Below are 20,943 nucleotides of genomic sequence, written 5' to 3'. Positions count from 1 at the left end.
GCGTTGACTGATCTCAGGTCGCGAGAGGAACGTGAACCTCGAGGACAGTGTTGATGTAGAGAGGTGCTGCTCCAGACAAGATCTAATACGTGAGCATCAAGGCCTTGAATTTGATGCTGTGGCTACAGGAAGCCAGTGGAGGGAGATGAAGAGGGGTGGGATGTGGGTTTTTTTGCGCTGGTTGAAAACAAGGTGTGCTGCTGCGTTCTGAATCATCTGAGGGGTTTGATGGAGCTGGGTGGGAGGCCAGGAGTAGTGCGTTGCAGAAGTCCAGTTCTGAGATGACAAGAGCCTGGACTAGTAGCTGTGTGGCGTGATCAGTGAGATTTTACACCTTTCACACATCTTACACCTCAGGCAGGTGGTGCTTACGATACTGACAGTGATGACCAGACGAAGCTTCATGAAGCGTTGAAGCTTTCCAGCCAAATGGTACAACTGCACACTAAAGACACTAGTGGTCATCAGAATATAGGCCTGTGGATGCTGCTGCTGCTGCTGCTGCTGCTGTTGTTGTTATTGTTAATTGGAAGAATTGCGCAGTATATCAAATTCATTTGAAATAACAAAACCAAACTCAGTAATTACCAAAAGCAAAATCTGAATTAAAAAAAAATACATAAAACATAAATACATAAACAACTTTTTTTTTTAAATGACAGATAATAAACATACAGAGGTCATATCACATTATATGAAGTAAGCAAGTTAACAGTTTCAGTGCATGTTTCCTTACCATGAGTTTTAAAGAATTATAAAAACAGAGAATTCTTTGAGGAATATAGTAAAGTATTTTTTTGCCAAAACATTTGGCTTGAATTAATAAATAAATTAATTAATTCCTGTTTGCTCTTAGTGAGAACTACAAACGTTTCTTTTGTTGTTGTTGTTCTTCTTCTGGCTCTTCACTTGAGCCACAATATTGCCACGAGGGAGACTTAAACAACGCTGTAGTTATGAACTTATGAGCGCCTTATGAATAAAAGGATCAGAGATATTTCTGAATTCATTATAGTTTTAACAAGAAGTCTATTTTGTTGAAGTTATCAACTATTCAATGATGGAGACATGAGTGCAAAACTGTTCGTATCAACTGCAGTCCTAACCCATCTTCATGGTTTCTAAGTGGTACAGTAATCTCATTGATCTTTAAGCTGTCCATGTTGGAGGCCATCCTCAGCAGCAGCGAGTGATTTTCAGGTGATGAGATCTCTAGCCAGAAGTAGGGCATCAGGATGGAACAGGCAGGTCTAGAGAGCAGGAGTCAGGATCACTGATATCTCAGGAGCAGCATGTGTAGCGAGAGAGAGAGAGAGAGAGAGAGAGAGAGAGAGAGAGATAGGTATGTTAGGTGTGCTCATTGTTACATAATGGTTAAGGACAATGTACATTCTATGCAGAGAGTAAGCAGGGATTCCAGCAAGACTAGCTGTGACAGCATAACTAAAAGGGAGAGCCAGAAGCTAACACAGACACGAGCGAGTCCTGAGACTGTGTCTGAGCCCCGAACACTAAGTGGAAGGCTGTTCCATAACTGTGGGGCTTTGTTAGAGAAAGCTCTACCCCCTGCTGTAGCCTTCACTATTCGAGATACCAACAAAGAGCCTGCACCTTTTTGAGTCCATATTGAAACTGTGTTTGTTGTGTTTGTTGAGTTAAACAAAAATGTGTAAATATTCAGAAAGTTTGTCGTAACCTAATTAACAGAAAATTAAATCATACCGAATGCAAAGCCAGCACCTTTGATCTGAAGCTAGGATTATTAAATATTAGATCTCTTACGTCTAAAGCGCTTATTGTTAATGAAACTATTACTGATCAGGAGTTTAATGTACTGTGTTTAACAGAAACGTGGATTAAACCAAATGAGTATGAAGCATTAAATGAAGCTAGTCCTCCCGGGTACAGTTACATACATCAGCCCCGTCTAACTGGCAAAGGAGGAGGCGTCGCAGTCATTTATAATGATAATCTAGCCGTCACACAAAAACCTAGTCATAAATTCAACGCATTTTAAGTTCTTTATATGAACATAACATACGTAGCCACTAAAAATAAGTCTACCCAGGTGATTCCAGTAATTATTATTTACAGAGCCACTCACAGTGGTGGTGACACTCTTGATCTAATACTAACGTTTGGATTAAATGTAGAAAATATGGCCTGGAGTGGGGTCAGGCCTTGGCAGCCCAGGGCCATCTTGTCGGAGAACAACTCCAGGAGATAGCCATGCTCAGCATGGCACCTAACCACAATGACTTCCACGCCAGCTCCCATGGCAGTGTCCTCTCTATCTGCGCCTCCTCTCATTGCATTCCCGACAAACATGCAGGTAATCCCGCCAAAAGTAAAGGCTACACGCTCCACGTTCATGATACTTCTCCAGCCAAGAGGGGGTTCCTGAGTGAAACAGAATCACTCCGTTCATCAACCTGCTGATGGATAAACCTGGACCATGGCAGTCTTGAAGGAGAGCACATTTCATCCTATGAACACCTTCTTCAGGTGTTTCACGGAGTATTGATCAAACCTCTGCATAGGGTAAGGAGATTGGAGAGCAACCTTCAAGCAGAGCAATCTGAGAATTGACTCCCGCATGTTATCCTCTGCTGGTGGCTGGACTGAGCGAGTCTTCAAAGCCGCTTACTCTCAAGGGCTGAATGCTGACATCCTGACCGAGCTGGCATGTTGGGATGATCAGGCATCTCTCGGCACTCTCACTGACCTGCTACTGAGTTTATAAACTTAAAAATACTAAGGCTTAGTTTATCCTTGTCCTTAATAAGGATTGTCTTAATTTTTTCTCGTTTTCTACTAACTTGTTGGGGTTTACAGTGTGTACAGTATAGATCATATCTGTTTTGTATAAAAATATAGTAAGAGCATGGAATTATATCTTGTATGCTAAGAGCACATCCTTAGGCTCTCATCTGTCTTGACTTCATGCTCTATCAACTTTTTTATTTTTATTTTTATTTTTTCCCCCAAAATATTAGGTCTCCACAATGGGTGATTCATTTTGAGATTTCAGTCACTGACTCACACTAAAGACAGAGAGTCAGATTGTTTCTGAATCATTTTAGTGCCAAAATGTTTAATATTCACTATCTAGAATTTGGAGTAGACCAGTAAAGTAGCAGCAGCCGTCATTCCACACACACACACACACACACACACACACACACCGCTGTGCAGAGTGCATGGCTCACCTCTCACAATGCTGAAACGATCTGCTGCGTCTGAAGTCAGACTTACAGTGGTTTAAATGAATAACATCAGTATCCCAGACTCATGTATGATAGATTGTATGAAAGGACTGTATGCACTATTACAGGCTTTACAGGCCTGAAATCTGTTTTCCCAATATTGGAAGTATGTAATTAAATCACTTTCTTAATATATATTGGAATCCAGTGAGGTTTATTTAACATTTATGGAAGTTTTTGTAAAAGTCCCGGCACAGCAGTCAGCTGTTGTTATTGATTACATTAGAGTAGCTACGTACACTTGTTCCCTCAGCAGCCTCTCTATTTTCTCTTTCTTGTAGCTTGTACGGTTACTGAGAAACTGGAAAGCACAAACTCCTGGATGTTCTGTAATATAAAATGTAACTCTAAACAGTCAAAAAGCGCAATGTTTCACTCTTTAAATTAAAAATTGTACTCACTGGCAGTTCGCTGTGGTATAAGAGGAATAAAATCTCTGACATAAAACTCCTCAAAATACTCAACTTTAAAGTTCGTTTACTTCTTTATTTGTTTATCTGCATATTATTATTATTATTATTATTATTTTAGCATTATTTATTTTAGGTTTAGATAATGGAAGTGTCCCTACACCTCTTACTCTGCCTCTCTCTCTCCATGGGAAAATGCTCTGCAGCAGGTGTGCCAGTGTGTGGTGCGTCCGCGCTGTCATTAGAAAGCTGTCCAGGTGCGATCAAGTGCAATTATTTTTTTCTTGCTCTTCTTCAAGGGTTGAGAAAATGGTGAAATCCTTGAACGTACACATTTTACACATGCTATAATGCACACAGACAGAGAATGCATTGATGTGTTATGAACAACCCGAGTCTCACAGAAAAAAAACGTTTGCATGCAGCTTATCTGCAGCGTCTGGTGCTTGAGTGCTCTGTGTGAGGCGTTCTGCACGTTCATGCTGACGCTACCACTATGTAATTTTACCTCTTTAACACGTTGAGCAAAGCCCACTTTATGTGTAAAGGTTGTGCTTTTCATGACATATGATTAAACTTGTCGTCTCCTCTCTGCATTACTGTACCTCGTTGCCACATGAAGAGCAGCTTCATCAGCCCGGTAAGTTGTAAAAAGCATAAACTTTACACAAGTGGACCACGGTCAATATGTTTTTAAAAAAAAGTGGTAAAATGATTTATTATCTATTGTTTTTATTCACATAGCAAAGCGGTAGAGGTTAGCTTGGTTAAAATTCATTGGTGCAGAACGTCTCATACAGAGCATCCGACTGAAACTTTGATACGCTGCTGTGTAACTTACGCTTGTGCCAGAAGGTCGATGTTCAGCGTATAGAAGATGCTGCAGATAAGTTGCATGCAAACTGTTTGTGTTTTTTGGGCTGCTTATGAATGGAGCTTTTTGGGGGCAATTAGAAAAACCCCATGACACAAAATTAACCAAACAATTCTTTTGTGGAGTGTCTTTTAATAACACAACAAAACTCTCCTCAGTATAGCTCTGCTGAGAAAACCACATAGGCAGTGGTTTATCTTTTCCAGAACAATAAAATTGAAAACGGTTTAATATTTTCCCACTTGTTGCGCCCCTGTTGTTGTTCTCATGGAGTGACCCTAAATTTCACTTGACTGTGATGTGCACACTGTGATCATCTTTTACAAGCAAAAAGTAATGTGTATACAGAGAGGTGGTATAAACAGGTAAATACAGGTGAAACACCACATTTTATTTTGTACTGCAAAAGTGTTTGGTCTGCTTGATCACCTTGTTTTAATTACTTTTTGAAAAATAAATACAATAAAATATTTCTATACAAATGGTTTCTAATTCACATTTTCACCATGAACAGGTAATAAGAGAGGATAGGGATGGTGAACTGAATAGCTTGTTGCTGAAGCCCTACATGGAGATAACATAGTTACTTGTCAATGACAGGATGCTCACGATCTTCACAACACAGAGGGAATTCCACTTTAAAGCAAAAATATACCATTTTATATAACTACAAATGGCCCACGCTTAAGCTAGCTTGTATTACACAAACTAGCGCTATAAATTCTTGTCTGGTGAGTTAATATTGGGTCCATGGGTTGCCCACAACACTTGTAAAAACACTAGCTTTAATCACTCTACAAGGCATGTACAACAAGGCAATGCAATTTACAGATATCCACTGCATATATTAGAAACAAGGGGGAAAAAAAACAGTACAAAATGTTGCCATACGGCTTTATTACAGTATGGAAAGGATAAATGGAAACATACCAGTTTATCCATTTTACTTAAACAAAAAAGTTACTTTTTTACGCTGTCTGAACTTCAGATGGAGTGATCACACAGGGCTTAGACGGGATTGCGGAAGTGAAGGCTGAAGCACAGAGGTAGAGCAGGACACCTGGGAAAAGTAACAGTGAGAAGGAAAGATAAGGACGAGGTGATCTGAAAGGCAGAAGCAGAAGTTGGGGTGCTTTGCTGTAGTCGTTGCCCCTTTAGGCCATCAGCTTGTTCCAGAACGCTCTTCTTGGAAATATGTCTCGTCTCATATTGATCTTTTCTCTGTTCTGCTACAGGTGTGTTTCATCAGGGCTGTTTTCTCACCTGGCCATCCATCTTCATCTCGCCTTCAAGCTGGTTTAGAGTTGTTTTTCCCTTGATTTCTACTTACTTTGCCTCACAATGACTGTGTGTGTGTGTGTGTGTGTATGTCGACATCTTAGATTGTCTTTTAACATGTATTTATTCTGGCATATACATCTATGCCAAATAAATGCATCTTTGAATGAATCCAAGTTATTGTGTGTCATTTGTGTCTAATTTTGTATTCCTTTTGTTCTTGGCATGTCTGTAAGTTTATCCCAGGAAACAGACAGGTCCAACTTCAAAACCAAACTTCTGATTGGTTCCCCCAAAGTCTGTGATCTTGATGTCCATGAGAGGAAGCTGCTCAACTTGAGGTGTGTTTATCTCCAAAACTGTCCTACCATAACCTTTGCGATACTGGGGGGAAAAAATAAGAGAAAAAGAGAGAATTATTTTAATTCTCATTAATTTTTCAGGATTGTCCAATTCCTTAGCAAGGTGCAAATGCAGGTTACTTGTTTTGACCACAAACCAAATGCCGAACCAGCAGGGACCTTTCTGTTATTCTCTATAAACATGCTAATGACAGGCAACTGCATCCACAGAGAGTCAAAGCCTCTTAATAATCCAGATACAGAGAACGCAATGCACTTGAATTACACTTGATTTATAATCCACGTCTCATCCATTCAATCCAAATCAGTTGTGGGAAAAAAAACAAAAAATAAAAAATGACTTGTTTTCTGCCTTGGCTATGAATTTTTAGAAAACAGCATTTTTTCTATTTTAGTGCACAGCCTAGACTCTGAATGTGACGTTCTGGACAAATTCTTGACCTGAATCTCAGGTATATATTTTGACAGTTTTGAGTTTTTACTAGGAAGAAAGGAAAAGGCAGAGGTGAGGTCCATAAATGAGGCCCACAGGCGTGTGCAGTGGGAAAAAAAGGAAAACTTATCTATAAGTGTTACTAAACTTATACATTATATATATTATACCAAATTATATATTCCTAGGCGTTTGTCATCAACTTTTCCTTTTCGTTCTCAAGTTGTGGCCTTGGCTAAGCTGTGCATTTCACTACACTGAGTTGAGTCGTACTGGCAGACATCAGTGTACATCATCAAACCCTTTAACTGACGTCCACATACAGCTCCAATGATGCCATCTGTCAGATGTCTTTCAGTTATTTTCAAATCCTCACATCTTCCCTGTTCAAATCCTCACATCTTCCCCTGCTGGTGGCGAGTGTAAATGAAACGAGTTTTAAAAAGGTGCCTTTTTTTTAGATTTTCATTTTTCAAATGTCCCATTTTACTGTTAAGAATGGAAAATGAGAAAAAGCTGGGAATTCAGGGTATTAATGCTTCTTTTATATGAAACAATCCGTTTGTTTTGTGGAAATAAAGTGGGGGAAAAAAGCCTTGCTATTTTGTTTTCAGTTTTTTTTTAAATATCAAAAAAGATATGGATTGAACGGATGATACACGAATATATTTACTGATCTGAGTCTTGAACACATAAATTAATTTTCTCTCATTTCTCACATTTGTCTTGTGTGCATTTCAGCCAGTGCAGAGGTGAGAGCTAATTATTTTTGAATGCTTTGGAAAGAAAAGGGGAAACTTACAGAACAGCCATCAGTGAGTGCCTTGATATAGGGACTGGTCTCATAACTGAGCTCTTCTTGATTAGCAGCCAGGAAGCGCAGTGCTCTCTGATACCTGCTGGCAGCAGTGTTATCAGTCCAGGCCACGGAGTGGTGGCAGTGATAGGTGAAGTGTTGACGAGCCTGAATGCTGAGCAACCGCAGGAATCCCAGCTGCACCACTCCCACAGGCTCACCGTTAGCATCCACATAAGAAAGCTGGGAACAAATTAAGATTAGAATAAGTGGAACGAACTAAAATTCAGTCTCTTCTGCAGATACAATCGACGGCACAATTATTGGTGCCTTTCAGGAAAATGAGCATATTTACAACAAACAGCAAACAATTAGTGATATTTTGAGGTCAAACATGTGGACTTAAATAACAGAATTTAAGAAAACAGAAAGGTTTTCTTAAGCAGTAGCATTTTTTGAAAACACCGGCCCCCAAAATTAATATTTAGTGATGTCACCCCTGTAGAAACTTGCAGGAGGGATTTATTTATTTATTTTTATTTATTTTTTTTATTTATTCTGCCAAACAAAAAAGCATCAAGAACCATTTAGCTCTGACCACTCAGATTTTTAGCTAATTTGCATAATATGCAGAACCTACTTTTGCAAACTAGTCCTAGGATTTTATGGCATATCTTTCCAAAATTCCTTAGCAGAGACCGAACCTCCAAATGATAAAAAAAAAAAAAAAACCTCTTGAGATTTGTAAAGAATATGGCGCCACATTGCAATCAGTCCTAGTGGACCAGAACTTCAGTTACTCAAACAGATGTACGTAACTCAGGACTCGTTGCAAGTATTCACATGAAAATTGAAGAGAAGGTTTAGGACTAGAGACTGAGGAAGTCTGCAAAGTTTGGAGCATGGTCATCAAGAGCTGGTGGAGTTAAGTTCAAATAATTTTTCAGAAACCATCAGGTCTATCAAGAAATGTGGTGTGCTGCATCTTTCCGCTAACCTCTAGGTGGAATTTTGATAATGACCTGATTACCTAAAAACATGGCCACCATTTTCCAATCAGGTTTCAACAGGCATTAGAAACGTTTAACATTCAGCTATTATGTCCCTCTTCACACCCTTTAGCAGTGTTTGTAACCTCAGGTGTATTAGCCACTTGGGGGCGCTGTTCATGTTTTTTACACATGAAAACAAACATATCTCTTGTGAAATAAGTTGTACAGTGAAAATTCTTTTTTACGTGATACACTGACCGAAGCCATAAAAATTGGCCTCTTACATCATTCAGCCCCGCCCACTCAAATTTATGAACCTCAAAGTGATCAAGAAAATTACGTTGAGATTTGTGAATAATTAAGCCAGAATGTAGCAGCAATGTCAAGTGAAAGCTTGCAGCAGAAAGATTTCCACCAATCACAGTGCTTTGTGTCAGGGCCAAAAAGGTCAAACCAGAGAACCCGATCCCATGTGTTTTCCGAGGCTCCATTTCTGAGTCTGGCAAACTCCCACTCACTCACTGGTCTGTCAGGTTAATGTGCACTGTCCTGTGTATTTATCGTCCTGTATAGTTATTGTATTTTTTGCCCTTGTCTTATACTGATGTTTATCAGCACTTTATGTAGTCCTGTGTACTGTGATAAAGTATTGTTAGCTGTTGCTCCATGGTCCTGGAGAAACGACATTTCGTTCCAGTGTAAACAAGCTATACAGAGGAATGAGAATAAAAACCCTGGCACTCAGGTAGTGGAATGAACTTCCTCTGGCTGAACCACCGAGTCACTGGCTGTCTTCAAATGAAGTCTAAAGACCTCCCTCTTCAGCAAACACTTAAATTAGCACTTATTTAATCTATTAAAAATCCCCTGGGGAATACTTATGCAAGGCATCTCTTAATTCATTGGATTAAGCCATAAAAAATTGAACCATTTTGAACCATTTAACTGCCACCCATCATGTCTGAAGCTCAATAATGATCAAAAACTCTTTTAGCCAATAGGCAAGATGGGAGAGAGGGATGGCACACTCCCCACAGCAACTCTAGCCAAACATGCTCATGTATGTGGAAGAGGGCAGATAGCACTTTCCGCCGAGTGTGTTACGCTGCCTTGTGACGTGGCATGAACAGCAGCTCCAAAATATGCAGTTGGCTGGAAGCACAACCTTCACCCCAGCCTTCACCCTCCCCGGTTAGTAGCTGTCATATGATAGGGGAGCGCTTGGGGAATTGGCAGGTCATCAAACTGGGGAACTTTTTTTTTCTAAACAATATGGAAACAATCAATTCTTGTGGCTTAATGAGGTTAATTTACTAAACAGCTGTATCTCATGATTGTTTGGATTGATTTGCACAAACGTGAAAAGGGGACGCCATTAAAAATGCCGAGGTTATGTGCTGTGGTCAATCATGGGGCAGGCAGAGTAGTGCTCAGATAACGGTCTCTCCGGAACTGTAAGACTGATCAAGCTGAAATTTGAAAGTTATCCCCTATTGTTTTCCCATGTGCTTTTGAGAGAAAATACTATTATTTAAACACATTTCTACTACACTGATTTTTGTTATTTAACTGAGTGGAAAATGATTAATTTTGTGTAATGTTGATTTTTGTAGCATTAATTGTTTTTGTACACTTTTAGAAATGCTGTACTGCATCTTTCTGCTAATCTCTAGGTGGAATTTTGATTACTTAGTAATCAGGTCCTCAAAGCTCCACCTAGAGATTAGACAAGGAAATGCTTACCTTGCTTCCTTTAGCAAACTGGCTGTACCATGACTCAGGCGTCTCCTTTGGCCAAGACTTCATCTTTACCTGAGAGATTTGAGAAGGACAATAAGCACCTATCACTTATCTGACATGAATGTAGACATTTGATGAACCATAAAAAAATGGTCTTCTGGACCCAAATCCATTAGTTTCCATGGACCCCTGGACAATATAGGTTATGGAATTTTTTCCAGGCTTTTCCTGGAAAATGTTATATGCAACCTCCACGCACTTACATTCTCCACTTCCTTGCCAGGATAGAGGCACGTCTCTCCACCTGCTGTAAAGTTGCAGTAAACCTTAAAGGAGTCACGAGCACAACCCTGGTTTGGATCAATCCAGTATTCACCTGTACAGAGAAAAACCACAGTGTCCTTTTAGAGTGAGGCAGAGCTATGAAAAGCCTGTATATTATTACTTTTAACATGAGCAAATGGAATCACTAGTTCCTAGTTATGTGCAACAATGACAAAATGCGATCACCATACCATCTTTGTAGTCTGATTGACTGAGACGGAGGTCGTGGCATGTGCGGGCCGGGCTTTCCTTAGTTCCAAGTGGGAATCGCATGCTCTCAATCTCAATATGAAGGGAGTTCAGAGAGCCCAAAATCTCCTCCATGTCTTCGTTGCCAGTCAGAAATCCGGTACCTGTGGCATCGGCTGGGGAAGCCTCGTCATCCTGAGAGAGCATCTTACTGCCATCAATGGAACGCTTGGACTTTTTCGGGATTGTATAGGGCAGGGGCTGGATGACATCACCAGGAGGTCCCTGGAAGAAGAGGCAGAATTTTTGTGTGCATGACAACAGTGAGTGTGGCAGATAGAGCAGCATAACTGTAAGAAGGCTTTGAGTTAGAATCAGAATACATTAACAAGAGGTGTGGCTGTGATTATCCTTTCCTTGTGATGAAGTGAGAAAGTCCTCTTTAAAGAGGTGACAACATTTAATTGTTTCAGTTATTAATTTCATATTTGAGATAAATGTCTATGTAAATGACAACAAATGTGCGTTTTTGTCTTATTGTGTGCTTTTGAAGATGATCACTTGTGAGGATTCTAGGACACAACGTTTATATACTGTAAGCTACTTCTGCATCTCTATTAGTTTTGTTAGACATTTTATTGATTCTGTTGCTCAGGTGTTGTTCAGCATCTTCCACCACTGTACAGTACGTCCTGCATCAACCTTATACATAACTGCACGTTGTATTCACCACTAAGTTTGTTCTAATTAGTTATGGATAAATAAGGGTGGGCAACTACATTTATATCATTCTATATCATACTGAACACAGAACCTGACAGCCACTATGTGAACTTACAGGGGGTCCTGGAGGCCCTTGTACACCTTTCTCTCCTTTGGGACCAGCTCCGCCCTGTAACACAGCAACAGCTTCATGACATTACCTGATGTATCACAACTTTGAAGATGTTTGTAGTATTTGTAACTGTTGATGTTATATCTGCCATAACGGTTAATAGCTACTCACCATAGCACCCTTTGCTCCCTTAACACCTCTTGGGCCCTGTGAAAATGTGCAAAATTGGAAAATTTAACCTTACACCAATTTATGTATCGACTATAAACAAAGTTTTGCTAACAGATACTCACAGGCAAACCAGGAGGACCAGTAGGGCCCAGAGGGCCAGTTCCACCAGACATACCCTGGAACGCAGCACAGCGTATGAATTGCAACATGTGCATACTGAGTAAAACTTATACTCCTCTGTATTAGATGTATGGTCAGGTCTATGTATTCAAATAAAACTAGTCACATTAGGCTGTATTCAGCGGTGGCAATGGAATATGGGATTTACTCCAAAAGTTATATTAATATTTACATGGGGAAAGTTCCTCGTATTCAGAATTGATTTATGCACGTATTTTTATTTTCTGAGCAGCCCATGAAGATTATGCAAATCACCTGCGTTTGGTTCCTGCCTACATCATGCAAGAAAACATTGAGGTAAATGAGGTATATGAGGCCGTATAAATGACACTTACAGTTTCTCCCTTGGGCCCAGAAGATCCTTGAGGGCCAGGCAATCCTCTGTCTCCCTTTTCTCCCTGCTCACCTGGAGGTCCAATCAGACCAATCATACCTGAATGTCCCTTTTCACCCTTATCACCAAATTCACCACGCAAACCTGGCAAACCTAAAGGACCCTGTGAAGGGTAAAGGAGGCATGGAATTTCTTTAGATTCACTGACAGATTTATTTGATACAAACTGTGGACTCATAACAGGTGCTCAAGTATGCAATATACATCACCAATGCCTATGTAGTTTTAATTGTAGAAAGGCTTACCATGGGTCCAGGAGGTCCTTTCTCGCCCGGTTGGCCAGGAGCACCTTGTTCTCCCTTAGAGAAACCAAGAATCAATGTGAATTAAATTTTAAAAAATAATGTTTTTTTACACTGATGAACCATGTTTGCATCACAGAAAATGTGCTGTTTTTTTAACACAGATGTTTTAGACATGAAAGGAAATCGTAGGTGCTTAAGATAATCCCTCATGTCATACATGGCTACGTTCAATTATGAAACAGGTAAAAATAAATAAATAAATACATACACACATACATACATACATACAATTGATTTGCAATTGTATGTGGCCAGTAAATTAGGGCAACTGAGAGCGTACCACTGAACCGGGCAGTCCTCTCAGACCCTCTGTTCCTGGCTTTCCAGGAGGACCTTGTGGCCCAACAGGGCCCGTCTTTCCTGGGGCCCCGGCAGCTCCTGAATTTCCCTGGGGAAAAAAGTTAAAAAGGGAGAGAGATTCAATCTATACTGATACTTACATAGACACACATACTGTAAACAGTTCGTTTTGGGACCAGTGTCTCTTCAGTTACAATTCTATTCTATTCTATTATATTATATTATATGTTACTGCCACTTCTATAAATTGCCGTGTAATGCTACGACTCCTCCAGCACGTAATTAAGCTTCTTAATGAAAAGTGCAATAGCATTAATGATAATTTCATGAAACTTCAGGTGAGATCATAGATATGCTTTACCTTGCTTCCCTTCTCTCCTTCACGGCCTTCAGGTCCTCTTGTTCCTGGTGGCCCCTTAAAAATGATTGTATGTGTTTTAGAAAAGCTTACGCTTAAACATTTATGTCAATTTTTTAAATTGCATGAAAGACCAATATCAGACACTTCTTATATATCAGTTTAGCATCACAGAAAAGTGCAAAACACCCCCAGGCCAGATCAGGATACTGTATCATACAGTCAACACGAGGTTTATTGGCATACTGCAGAAAGTGAGCAAAAATAAGCATAAGAAATAAATATTACACACGATGCCTCTCGATCGACTGGAAAACTATAACTAACTACTTATCAGCTGAAGAAACCTTTAACCTGTTATCAGCTTCTTTTTTAGTTAGAATATTTCCTCTGAAAATGATGGATATGATGATTATTACACTTACTCTTTTTCCTGTAGGCCCAGGTGGTCCGATTTCACCAGGAGGTCCTGGAGAACCCTGAAATGATTTTCAGAAGGAAATAAAAACCACATAGAGCACGGTGCAAAAGTCAGAACAGTCAGGGACCAATTTGTTTTCAATCAAATGGCCTTTCAGTACTTACTGTTAATTATCTGGTTGTAAACAATAATGATGGGAAAATGTACAGTACATTAAATACATTTTCAGTCAAACAGCCTGGTAGTACTTATTTATGCAGTTTAATATTACAAATAAAATGTCCTACAGATACATAAATACAGATGTAGTACTATTTTTACTGCTGAATATCTTTGTGTGATTTTCTGTTAAATATATTTTCCCATCATTATTGTTCATTATTGTTCATAAATCACACAGTGAAGAAACAGATAACTGCTGGAAATGTGGATGGACTAGTAATGGAAAAAATAATTTTAAAAAAGTAAAGTATAATAAACTAAAATAAAAGGTCTGATGGCTTTCAGTTAAATTCCAAGGCTATTATCAGTTCCTCCTTGTTCCTCACGTGTCTGTGCTCATCTTCCCTAACTCACTTATTTCTGCCTGCTCTACTGACTGCAGTGTTAGAAAACTCTGTTGTTTGTGTAAATATATATATGTACGTTATCTAGGAAGCTTCATGCATGGGCCCTAACTCAGCAAGTGCACTCCAGTGCATCATCAAAGCGTTTGCATTTTTTTCCTTTTTGGATCTATGGGAACATCAAATCCATGGGAACATCACAACGTTTTGAAGGACTGGGGATTTACAGCTTGCAGGTGGTGTACTGGCTGTACCTTGGCAAGCCTATGCACGTGCCACGCTGGTGTCCACCTCCTTCCCTATGCTGTATCATGCCGACCAGAGCTTCCTTAGAAATTCCAGAAAGGGTCATTTCATTGGTCATGATCCTTTGGTCATGAATAAACCTCTCCCTGTATAAATAGTGACTCAGTAAGTCTATTTTTCACTTTTCCCTTCCTGTCCTTTCCACAGCCATGTCTTCTTTATGTAAAGAAAACTCTCTCTCTCTCTCTCTCTCTCTCTCTCTCTCTCTCTCTCTATGCTACAGTGAAATCCTCTGTAATAAAACATTTAAATGTGTATCTCACGTCAGAGTCTTACTCTTTATTTTCCACTTCTACTGCTGCTGTAGATGATGCTGCAGCGTGTAGGAACTTTGCCAGCGATGTAACCCCTAAAGTGTGCCTTTACCTATCCAGCCATTACCACAAAAGAAAGCTTGACACAGGCTTAATATAATCACTTGTATAATAGAAGTATAGCTTCTTCTGCACTGCGGAGATAGTCAAGTGTTGGTTGATTAAAGTGAGAATCCACTACGAATTCAGTTTTTCTACACACTGAGGTTGTGTAAAAGGACAGGCACTTGTGTACGCGCAAATGACTTGACATACGACAAAACAATGCCACTTACTGCCTCTCCTTGTTCACCATCCTCTCCTCTGTCTCCCTTTGCTCCGTCTTGGCCCTAGTAAAAGACAAGGGTGATACAATTAATACAACACAATACATCAACACAGAAAAGTTCAGAATGATTATTCCAGCCATATCTTAGGCAAAAATCTGTAAATAGGAATTAAATGTTGCCATATCAAATACAGAATCAGGCCAGATGAAAATGTAATGTGCACTCACTCTAGGCCCAACTTCTCCAGGGGGACCAGGATCACCGGGGAAACCGACAGGACCCTTAAACGGAAACAAATAAGTCACTATAAATCATGATAGAGTCACTTTTCTGTCAGGCTGATTCAAACTTTGACACTTACAGGGTTTCCTTTAGGTCCATCATCTCCAGTGGGTCCCTTTCTACCTGAAGGACCAGGCGTACCTGGCTGTCCAGCCTCACCTTTCTCACCACGTTCTCCTCTTGGGCCCTGCCATTAGCCAATCACAGTGCATGGAAAAAAGTTGATTGTTATTAAAAGACTACTAGCATTGAATATTATGAGCATGAACATAACTTGAGCAATTATGAATTTGTTACAAGGTCATCTAAGTAGTAAATTTTAAGTTTATTTTCACCTTCTTTCCTGGCTCTCCACCAACACCAGGTGGTCCAGATTCACCAGGTTCACCCTATCAACACATCATTATACATTATACATCAGCATAACATTAGACATATGTCTTAACATAGAAAAGCCATACTTTTTTGTGTTTACCTTCTCTCCAGGTGGACCTGGGTTACCCAAACCACCAGGAGGACCTTGAGGACCCTGATTACCAAAGAACATGTGTTCATGATAATGTTATTGTTAGACAATTTATAATCTGTACTTAAAAATGTAATGTTTCATATTAAATTACTCACATCAGCACCATTAGAACCTGCTGGGCCTCGGGGTCCAGGAGGTCCAGGAGGACCCTAAGACGTAGATCACAAAACCAAAAATGATCAACAGAGCTCTATGGGTACGACTCTGCACTGTAAATTTACTTCACTTGGATGTACAAAGTATTCACCCTTGAACTTTTCCGCATTGTTTAGAGTTACGGAGCACCTGGAACAGAAATGGACTTCACTGGAGTTTAACCATTTGATTTACATAATGTGTATAATGTTTGAAGCTGCAAAATATTTTTTAATTGTTTTTTTATTGTGGCAGGTTGAGTCTAAAACATGCCAACTCATATTGCCTTGTTTTTCTTCTCTCCACTCTGTCATTAAGCCCAACTGTGTTTGGAGTGTCTGGTTTCTGATGATTTTGGTGGATGGCCTCCTCTAGGCAGAGTCGTGGTTGTGCCATATTCTTTCCAGTTTTAATAATGGATTTAAAGTCAATCTGCAGGATGTTCATAGTTTGAGATTTTTGTACCTAAAACCTGATTGATACTTTCCCAGAACATCCTGGACTTGTTCTGATTGCTCTGTGGTCTTCATGATGCTGTGTGTTTAGTGTGTTCTCTAACAAACTGGGTTCTTTCAGGAACAGGTGTATTTATACTGAGATCATGTGACACTTTGCACACAGATGGACACCATTCAACAAATTATGTGACTTCTGACAATGGGGTGAATATTTATGCAGTCAGAACATTTTTTATTTCTTAAGTTCTTTAAGTTCTTTTTTTTTTTGCAAATAATGTTAGTTATTTCCCCGACTTTAAGTTTATGGGGTACTGTGTGGAGATTCATGACATATAATCCCTATTAATCCCATTTCACGTGCTGGTTGTAACATTACAGAATGTGGAAATGTTCGAAGAGGTGAATACTTACACAAAGCAATGATTATCAGCTCATACATTCCCATCTTTTTTCATCACAGCAAGCATAAATTCTCAACACTCACCAGTGGTCCGACATCTCCTGTTTCACCCTTCTCTCCTGCCGAGCCTGGCAATCCCTAGATTTAAAAAAAATTGTCATTGCACTCCTGTATAAAAAATCTCTGAATGTAAGAGGTCTTGATATGTAGTTTGATACCTGTAGGCCAATAGGACCTGGAGGACCAGGAAATCCTCTTGTTCCTTCATCTCCTTTAGCACCGAATGCACCCTGCTGACCTCTGGCACCTGTTTCACCATCAGCACCCTAAAAAAAGAAAAAATGAATTCAGGCATGAGCTCACAAAAGGGACCTTTTAATAGGTTAAACAAAATACTATTAAATATTGGATTATTAATGAGATAAATTAGAAAGAGTTATGCTTACAGGAGCACCAGGCTGTCCAAGAGGACCCATCGGCCCAGGTGGACCAGGAGGACCCTGTCAATAAACAATGATCTCATTACGATAAGAGCAAAGCATGTACATCGCAATACACTATGTGCAAAAATGAAAAAACTATTATAATTTTGCAATGCTATGTAAAGATCTAGCTGCTATTAAAGGAGATACACTAAATCTTACGGTACAACATCAAGCTGTTGCTGAGATATTGCTGAGATATTGCATCACTTCCTGTTTTCAAGTTGCAAATGAACTTAAAGCTCATTTGTTAACTTTAGATCATGTTGCTCAATATATGAGATAAAGTGGGTGTCAGTACATAAAGAGTGCTGAGATGCTCTCGCTTCCCATTTGAAGACTTAGCTGTCAGGTTCGTTTGTGTGTAACGGGTGACCCATCACATATCAAAAATCTGAGGTTTTTATTCGAGTTGGTCTCCTGAAGCTGTCTTCCAAATTAGACAAAATGTGTTAGGAGAAGAAGTGAAAAAATACAAATTTGAAAAACAAAAATCAAAATGGTGGAAAATTAACACCATGGTGTCAGTTGAACTCGGCATGACCCAAAGAATCAGAAGAATGTGAAATCGCATTTCCACAGTGAGGCCTATTGGGGGCACTAAAGCGCTTGAGTGGCATAAACCAATACTGCTATACAGGTAGCTGAGACTGTCCTCTATCACTCTGCCAAATCTCTTATAAGAGTGTATGAAGCATTCTACGGAATCCCATATGATAGTATAATAAGAAGAAGAAGAAGAAGAAGAAGAAGAAGAAGAAGAAACCATACAGTTCCAACAGGTCGCCTACACACCTATGGTGCTTGGCCCCCTAATTATGATTGCAGAAAGTATATTTACTCACTTGTTCTCCCTTGGCTCCCTTTGCGCCCTTATGCCCGTGCTCTCCAGTCTCACCCTGACAGAAGTCAAATCACATAATTTTAAGCACAAACAGCCACTGAAGCCAGGGACTAATGTTTTGATTATGAGTAGAGGTGAATAGGTCCCTGACTTTGTCACCATCCTCTCCTGGAACGCCGGGAGGTCCAGCAGGGCCTGGAAGCCCAACTGGGCCTTGAATGCCATCACGACCAGCTGGGCCAATTGGGCCTTTCTCTCCCTGGAAAATAATAAAATCACATCACCGGTTTATGTTTAGTTTATTAATATGTTTACATGAATGATTAGATTTCAGTAAACCTGAGCTGGACACTCACAGCCACTCCTTTCTCTCCTGCAGCTCCTGGGGGTCCCTGAGGTCCAGGTCTTCCAGGGGGGCCAATAGGGCCAGCTGTGCCTGCAGAGCCTCTCTCACCTGGGGATCCCTACACAACAATGTGGTTTAAGTTACTGAGAAATTTACACAAATTTAATCAATGTGCTTTTTTTTTGTTAAGGTTTCATTTTAAATACTGACAGCTGGTCCAGGAGGTCCTGCTGGGCCTTCATTTCCTTTCAGTCCAACACCACCCTGTTAAGAGAATAAATAGCTTATGAAGACATCAATCACACAGTAGTGGTGATTCAGATGTCAGGTAACATGCAGCCACCATGTTCTGTACCGAACATAAAAGCAGAATTCTGCAATCACAATTAATAAACAATTCTGAGACATGGTTATGTGATTCATCTTGGGTACACTTTCTTTTTTTTCTTTTTTTTTTATTAATTTCCTTACTGGTGTTCCAGGGAGTCCTCTCTCTCCAGGGAAGCCTCTCAATCCAGGAGGTCCATCTTTTCCTGGGCCACCAGGAGGACCAGGATCTCCTTTGGTTCCTTCCTTACCTGAAGGGCCAGGAAGGCCTTGCTCACCTGGTGGTCCAGGGGGTCCAGAGTGGCCCCGCTCTCCCAATGGGCCTGTCTCTCCAGAAGGACCCTAGATATAAAAGAATGGTAATAGATATGAAAGAATGATATGAATGAATGGTAGCTAAGGATGATGTTTATAGGTACTGAATACCTACAAAAAGAACAATGAGGAATTACTGTACAGGAAACTATGAAAAGCCTAAAGTGCTGTAATCCAACGTGACCACAGGTGCAGCAGAGTCTGAGCTGGGCTGTAACTGCTTGTGGTTAGCAAAATGAACAGGCATATTTATGTGTGTTTTTCTTATTGTGTTGATGAATATACAAGCAGTATGAATAACAGTATGATAACAGGTACATCTTAATGCCAATAAACGATAACAGGGAAGCTGTAATTATTTTCATGTAATCCATGTTAGTATTGACAAGACAAATATACCTCTTCCTTCTTCAGAAGACATTACAAGGCTAAAGTAATATTCAAATCAGCTTAATAAGAGTAAAAGAAAAATTAAATGATTAAATGCAATAAGCCATCCATGTACCCACTAGTGATATACACCACATGTCATTTCTCAACTTTATGCATATTAATGTATGCTGAGTCTCAAAAATTTCTTTTTTTGCATCTTTTCAATGTCTTTTGGATCATCTGAGTTCTCCTTAGTATATAAGGTATGTCTATTTCAATTCCCTACTGCATGACAGTTGACTGTCAGTTTTATATATGTCAGCTGTAGTTCTATTCTATTTCTATTCAATTTATTTACACAGTGCTTTCAACAACAGACATCATCACAAAGCAGCTTTACAGAAGACCTGATATAGATCCCTAATGAGCAGCAACCATCCGAGTAAAGTGTCAGAAACTTGTTTGTAAATTGGTTATAGCAGTCCCAGTGGAACCCCTGTATTTATACAAGGAAGCCATTTACCCATTAAGTTTACTGTTTGTGTAAATCAGCTCCTCACTTTCTGGTTTGCACAATATACGACACAATGGTGAGTGTAAATTATATCTCGAACACTGTGGCACACATGCTCCTGGTCCCAGATAATGCCTACAGTAAGAGAGGTGATGGGCGGAGATCCTACAGACAGCTCTTCACACCATGGAAGCCATAGCAACATGGTGAGGTACATCACTGGGGCTGCCAACAACCATGAGAGGACAGTCTTGGTTGGCTCAAATGGCATTGCCAGAGCAGGGTACAAATCCTTTGCACCATCTGCCTCTTTGGCCTCTTTGCCCAGAAAGCATTAAAGCAGAGCCTCCTTCTGTCTCAGACATGAACTAAACCTGTGAGACAACCTTCTACTCTGGAACATTATTCCCATGAATTTGGATTTCAAAAACCGCAGAAGCAGATGGAGAGAGTTACGCAGGAGTTCAGACCGTATTAGTGCTTCCATGGCAACCCAGAACACTGAAAAAAAGATGCTTTTGTGCCAGAACAGGTCATAGTCTCAAAAAATACCAAACCTCTCCACATGGGTAGGAAAAGGTTTACACATCTTAAACACATCTTCCATCATTCTCATATCCGACGCAGAATCATGGCATTGAGAATAACCAGTTTCTTGAATTCCTACAACTCAGATCCATCCTATGTTTAAAAATCAATCTAAAAGAAAACTTTTTAATACTTCTCTCTCTAATAAACTCTATCCAAAATAATTTTCAAATCTGATCCTACAGTCTCTATACCATCAAAAATGTGAAGAAGAACTATCAGTAATTCCCAGGGCTGAGTTCCGTCCACAGGTCATTTTTTCATGACC

At 39.9% G+C, this 20,943-nt stretch overlaps 1 protein-coding gene across 3 annotated transcripts in view; it reads right to left on the bottom strand.

Annotated features, from left to right (window-relative positions):
- Window positions 1-4,920: 4,920 nt before the first annotated feature.
- Window positions 4,921-20,943, bottom strand: part of col11a2 (collagen, type XI, alpha 2) — a 73,301-nt gene continuing 57,278 nt past the window's right edge. For all 3 annotated transcript variants that reach the window (XM_053231267.1, XM_026928366.3, XM_026928367.3), the window contains 27 exons: window positions 19,031-19,228; window positions 18,770-18,823; window positions 18,570-18,677; window positions 18,365-18,472; window positions 18,215-18,268; window positions 17,334-17,387; window positions 17,106-17,213; window positions 16,972-17,025; window positions 15,990-16,043; window positions 15,841-15,894; window positions 15,701-15,754; window positions 15,445-15,552; window positions 15,311-15,364; window positions 15,090-15,143; window positions 13,633-13,686; window positions 13,211-13,264; window positions 12,830-12,937; window positions 12,490-12,543; window positions 12,186-12,347; window positions 11,793-11,846; window positions 11,671-11,706; window positions 11,503-11,556; window positions 10,667-10,949; window positions 10,415-10,527; window positions 10,155-10,223; window positions 7,426-7,662; window positions 4,921-6,212 (listed from right to left, as the gene is read on the bottom strand). In XM_053231267.1, the coding sequence (XP_053087242.1) occupies window positions 6,066-6,212; window positions 7,426-7,662; window positions 10,155-10,223; window positions 10,415-10,527; window positions 10,667-10,949; window positions 11,503-11,556; window positions 11,671-11,706; window positions 11,793-11,846; window positions 12,186-12,347; window positions 12,490-12,543; window positions 12,830-12,937; window positions 13,211-13,264; window positions 13,633-13,686; window positions 15,090-15,143; window positions 15,311-15,364; window positions 15,445-15,552; window positions 15,701-15,754; window positions 15,841-15,894; window positions 15,990-16,043; window positions 16,972-17,025; window positions 17,106-17,213; window positions 17,334-17,387; window positions 18,215-18,268; window positions 18,365-18,472; window positions 18,570-18,677; window positions 18,770-18,823; window positions 19,031-19,228 (2,541 nt within the window). In that variant the 3' untranslated portion in view covers window positions 4,921-6,065. The remainder of the gene's footprint in view (window positions 6,213-7,425; window positions 7,663-10,154; window positions 10,224-10,414; window positions 10,528-10,666; window positions 10,950-11,502; window positions 11,557-11,670; window positions 11,707-11,792; window positions 11,847-12,185; window positions 12,348-12,489; window positions 12,544-12,829; window positions 12,938-13,210; window positions 13,265-13,632; window positions 13,687-15,089; window positions 15,144-15,310; window positions 15,365-15,444; window positions 15,553-15,700; window positions 15,755-15,840; window positions 15,895-15,989; window positions 16,044-16,971; window positions 17,026-17,105; window positions 17,214-17,333; window positions 17,388-18,214; window positions 18,269-18,364; window positions 18,473-18,569; window positions 18,678-18,769; window positions 18,824-19,030; window positions 19,229-20,943) is intronic.

Source organism: Pangasianodon hypophthalmus, chromosome 29 (assembly GCF_027358585.1).
Source record: "Pangasianodon hypophthalmus isolate fPanHyp1 chromosome 29, fPanHyp1.pri, whole genome shotgun sequence".
Classification (NCBI taxonomy): domain Eukaryota; kingdom Metazoa; phylum Chordata; class Actinopteri; order Siluriformes; family Pangasiidae; genus Pangasianodon; species Pangasianodon hypophthalmus.
This window is presented reverse-complemented; position numbering and strand designations above follow the sequence as displayed.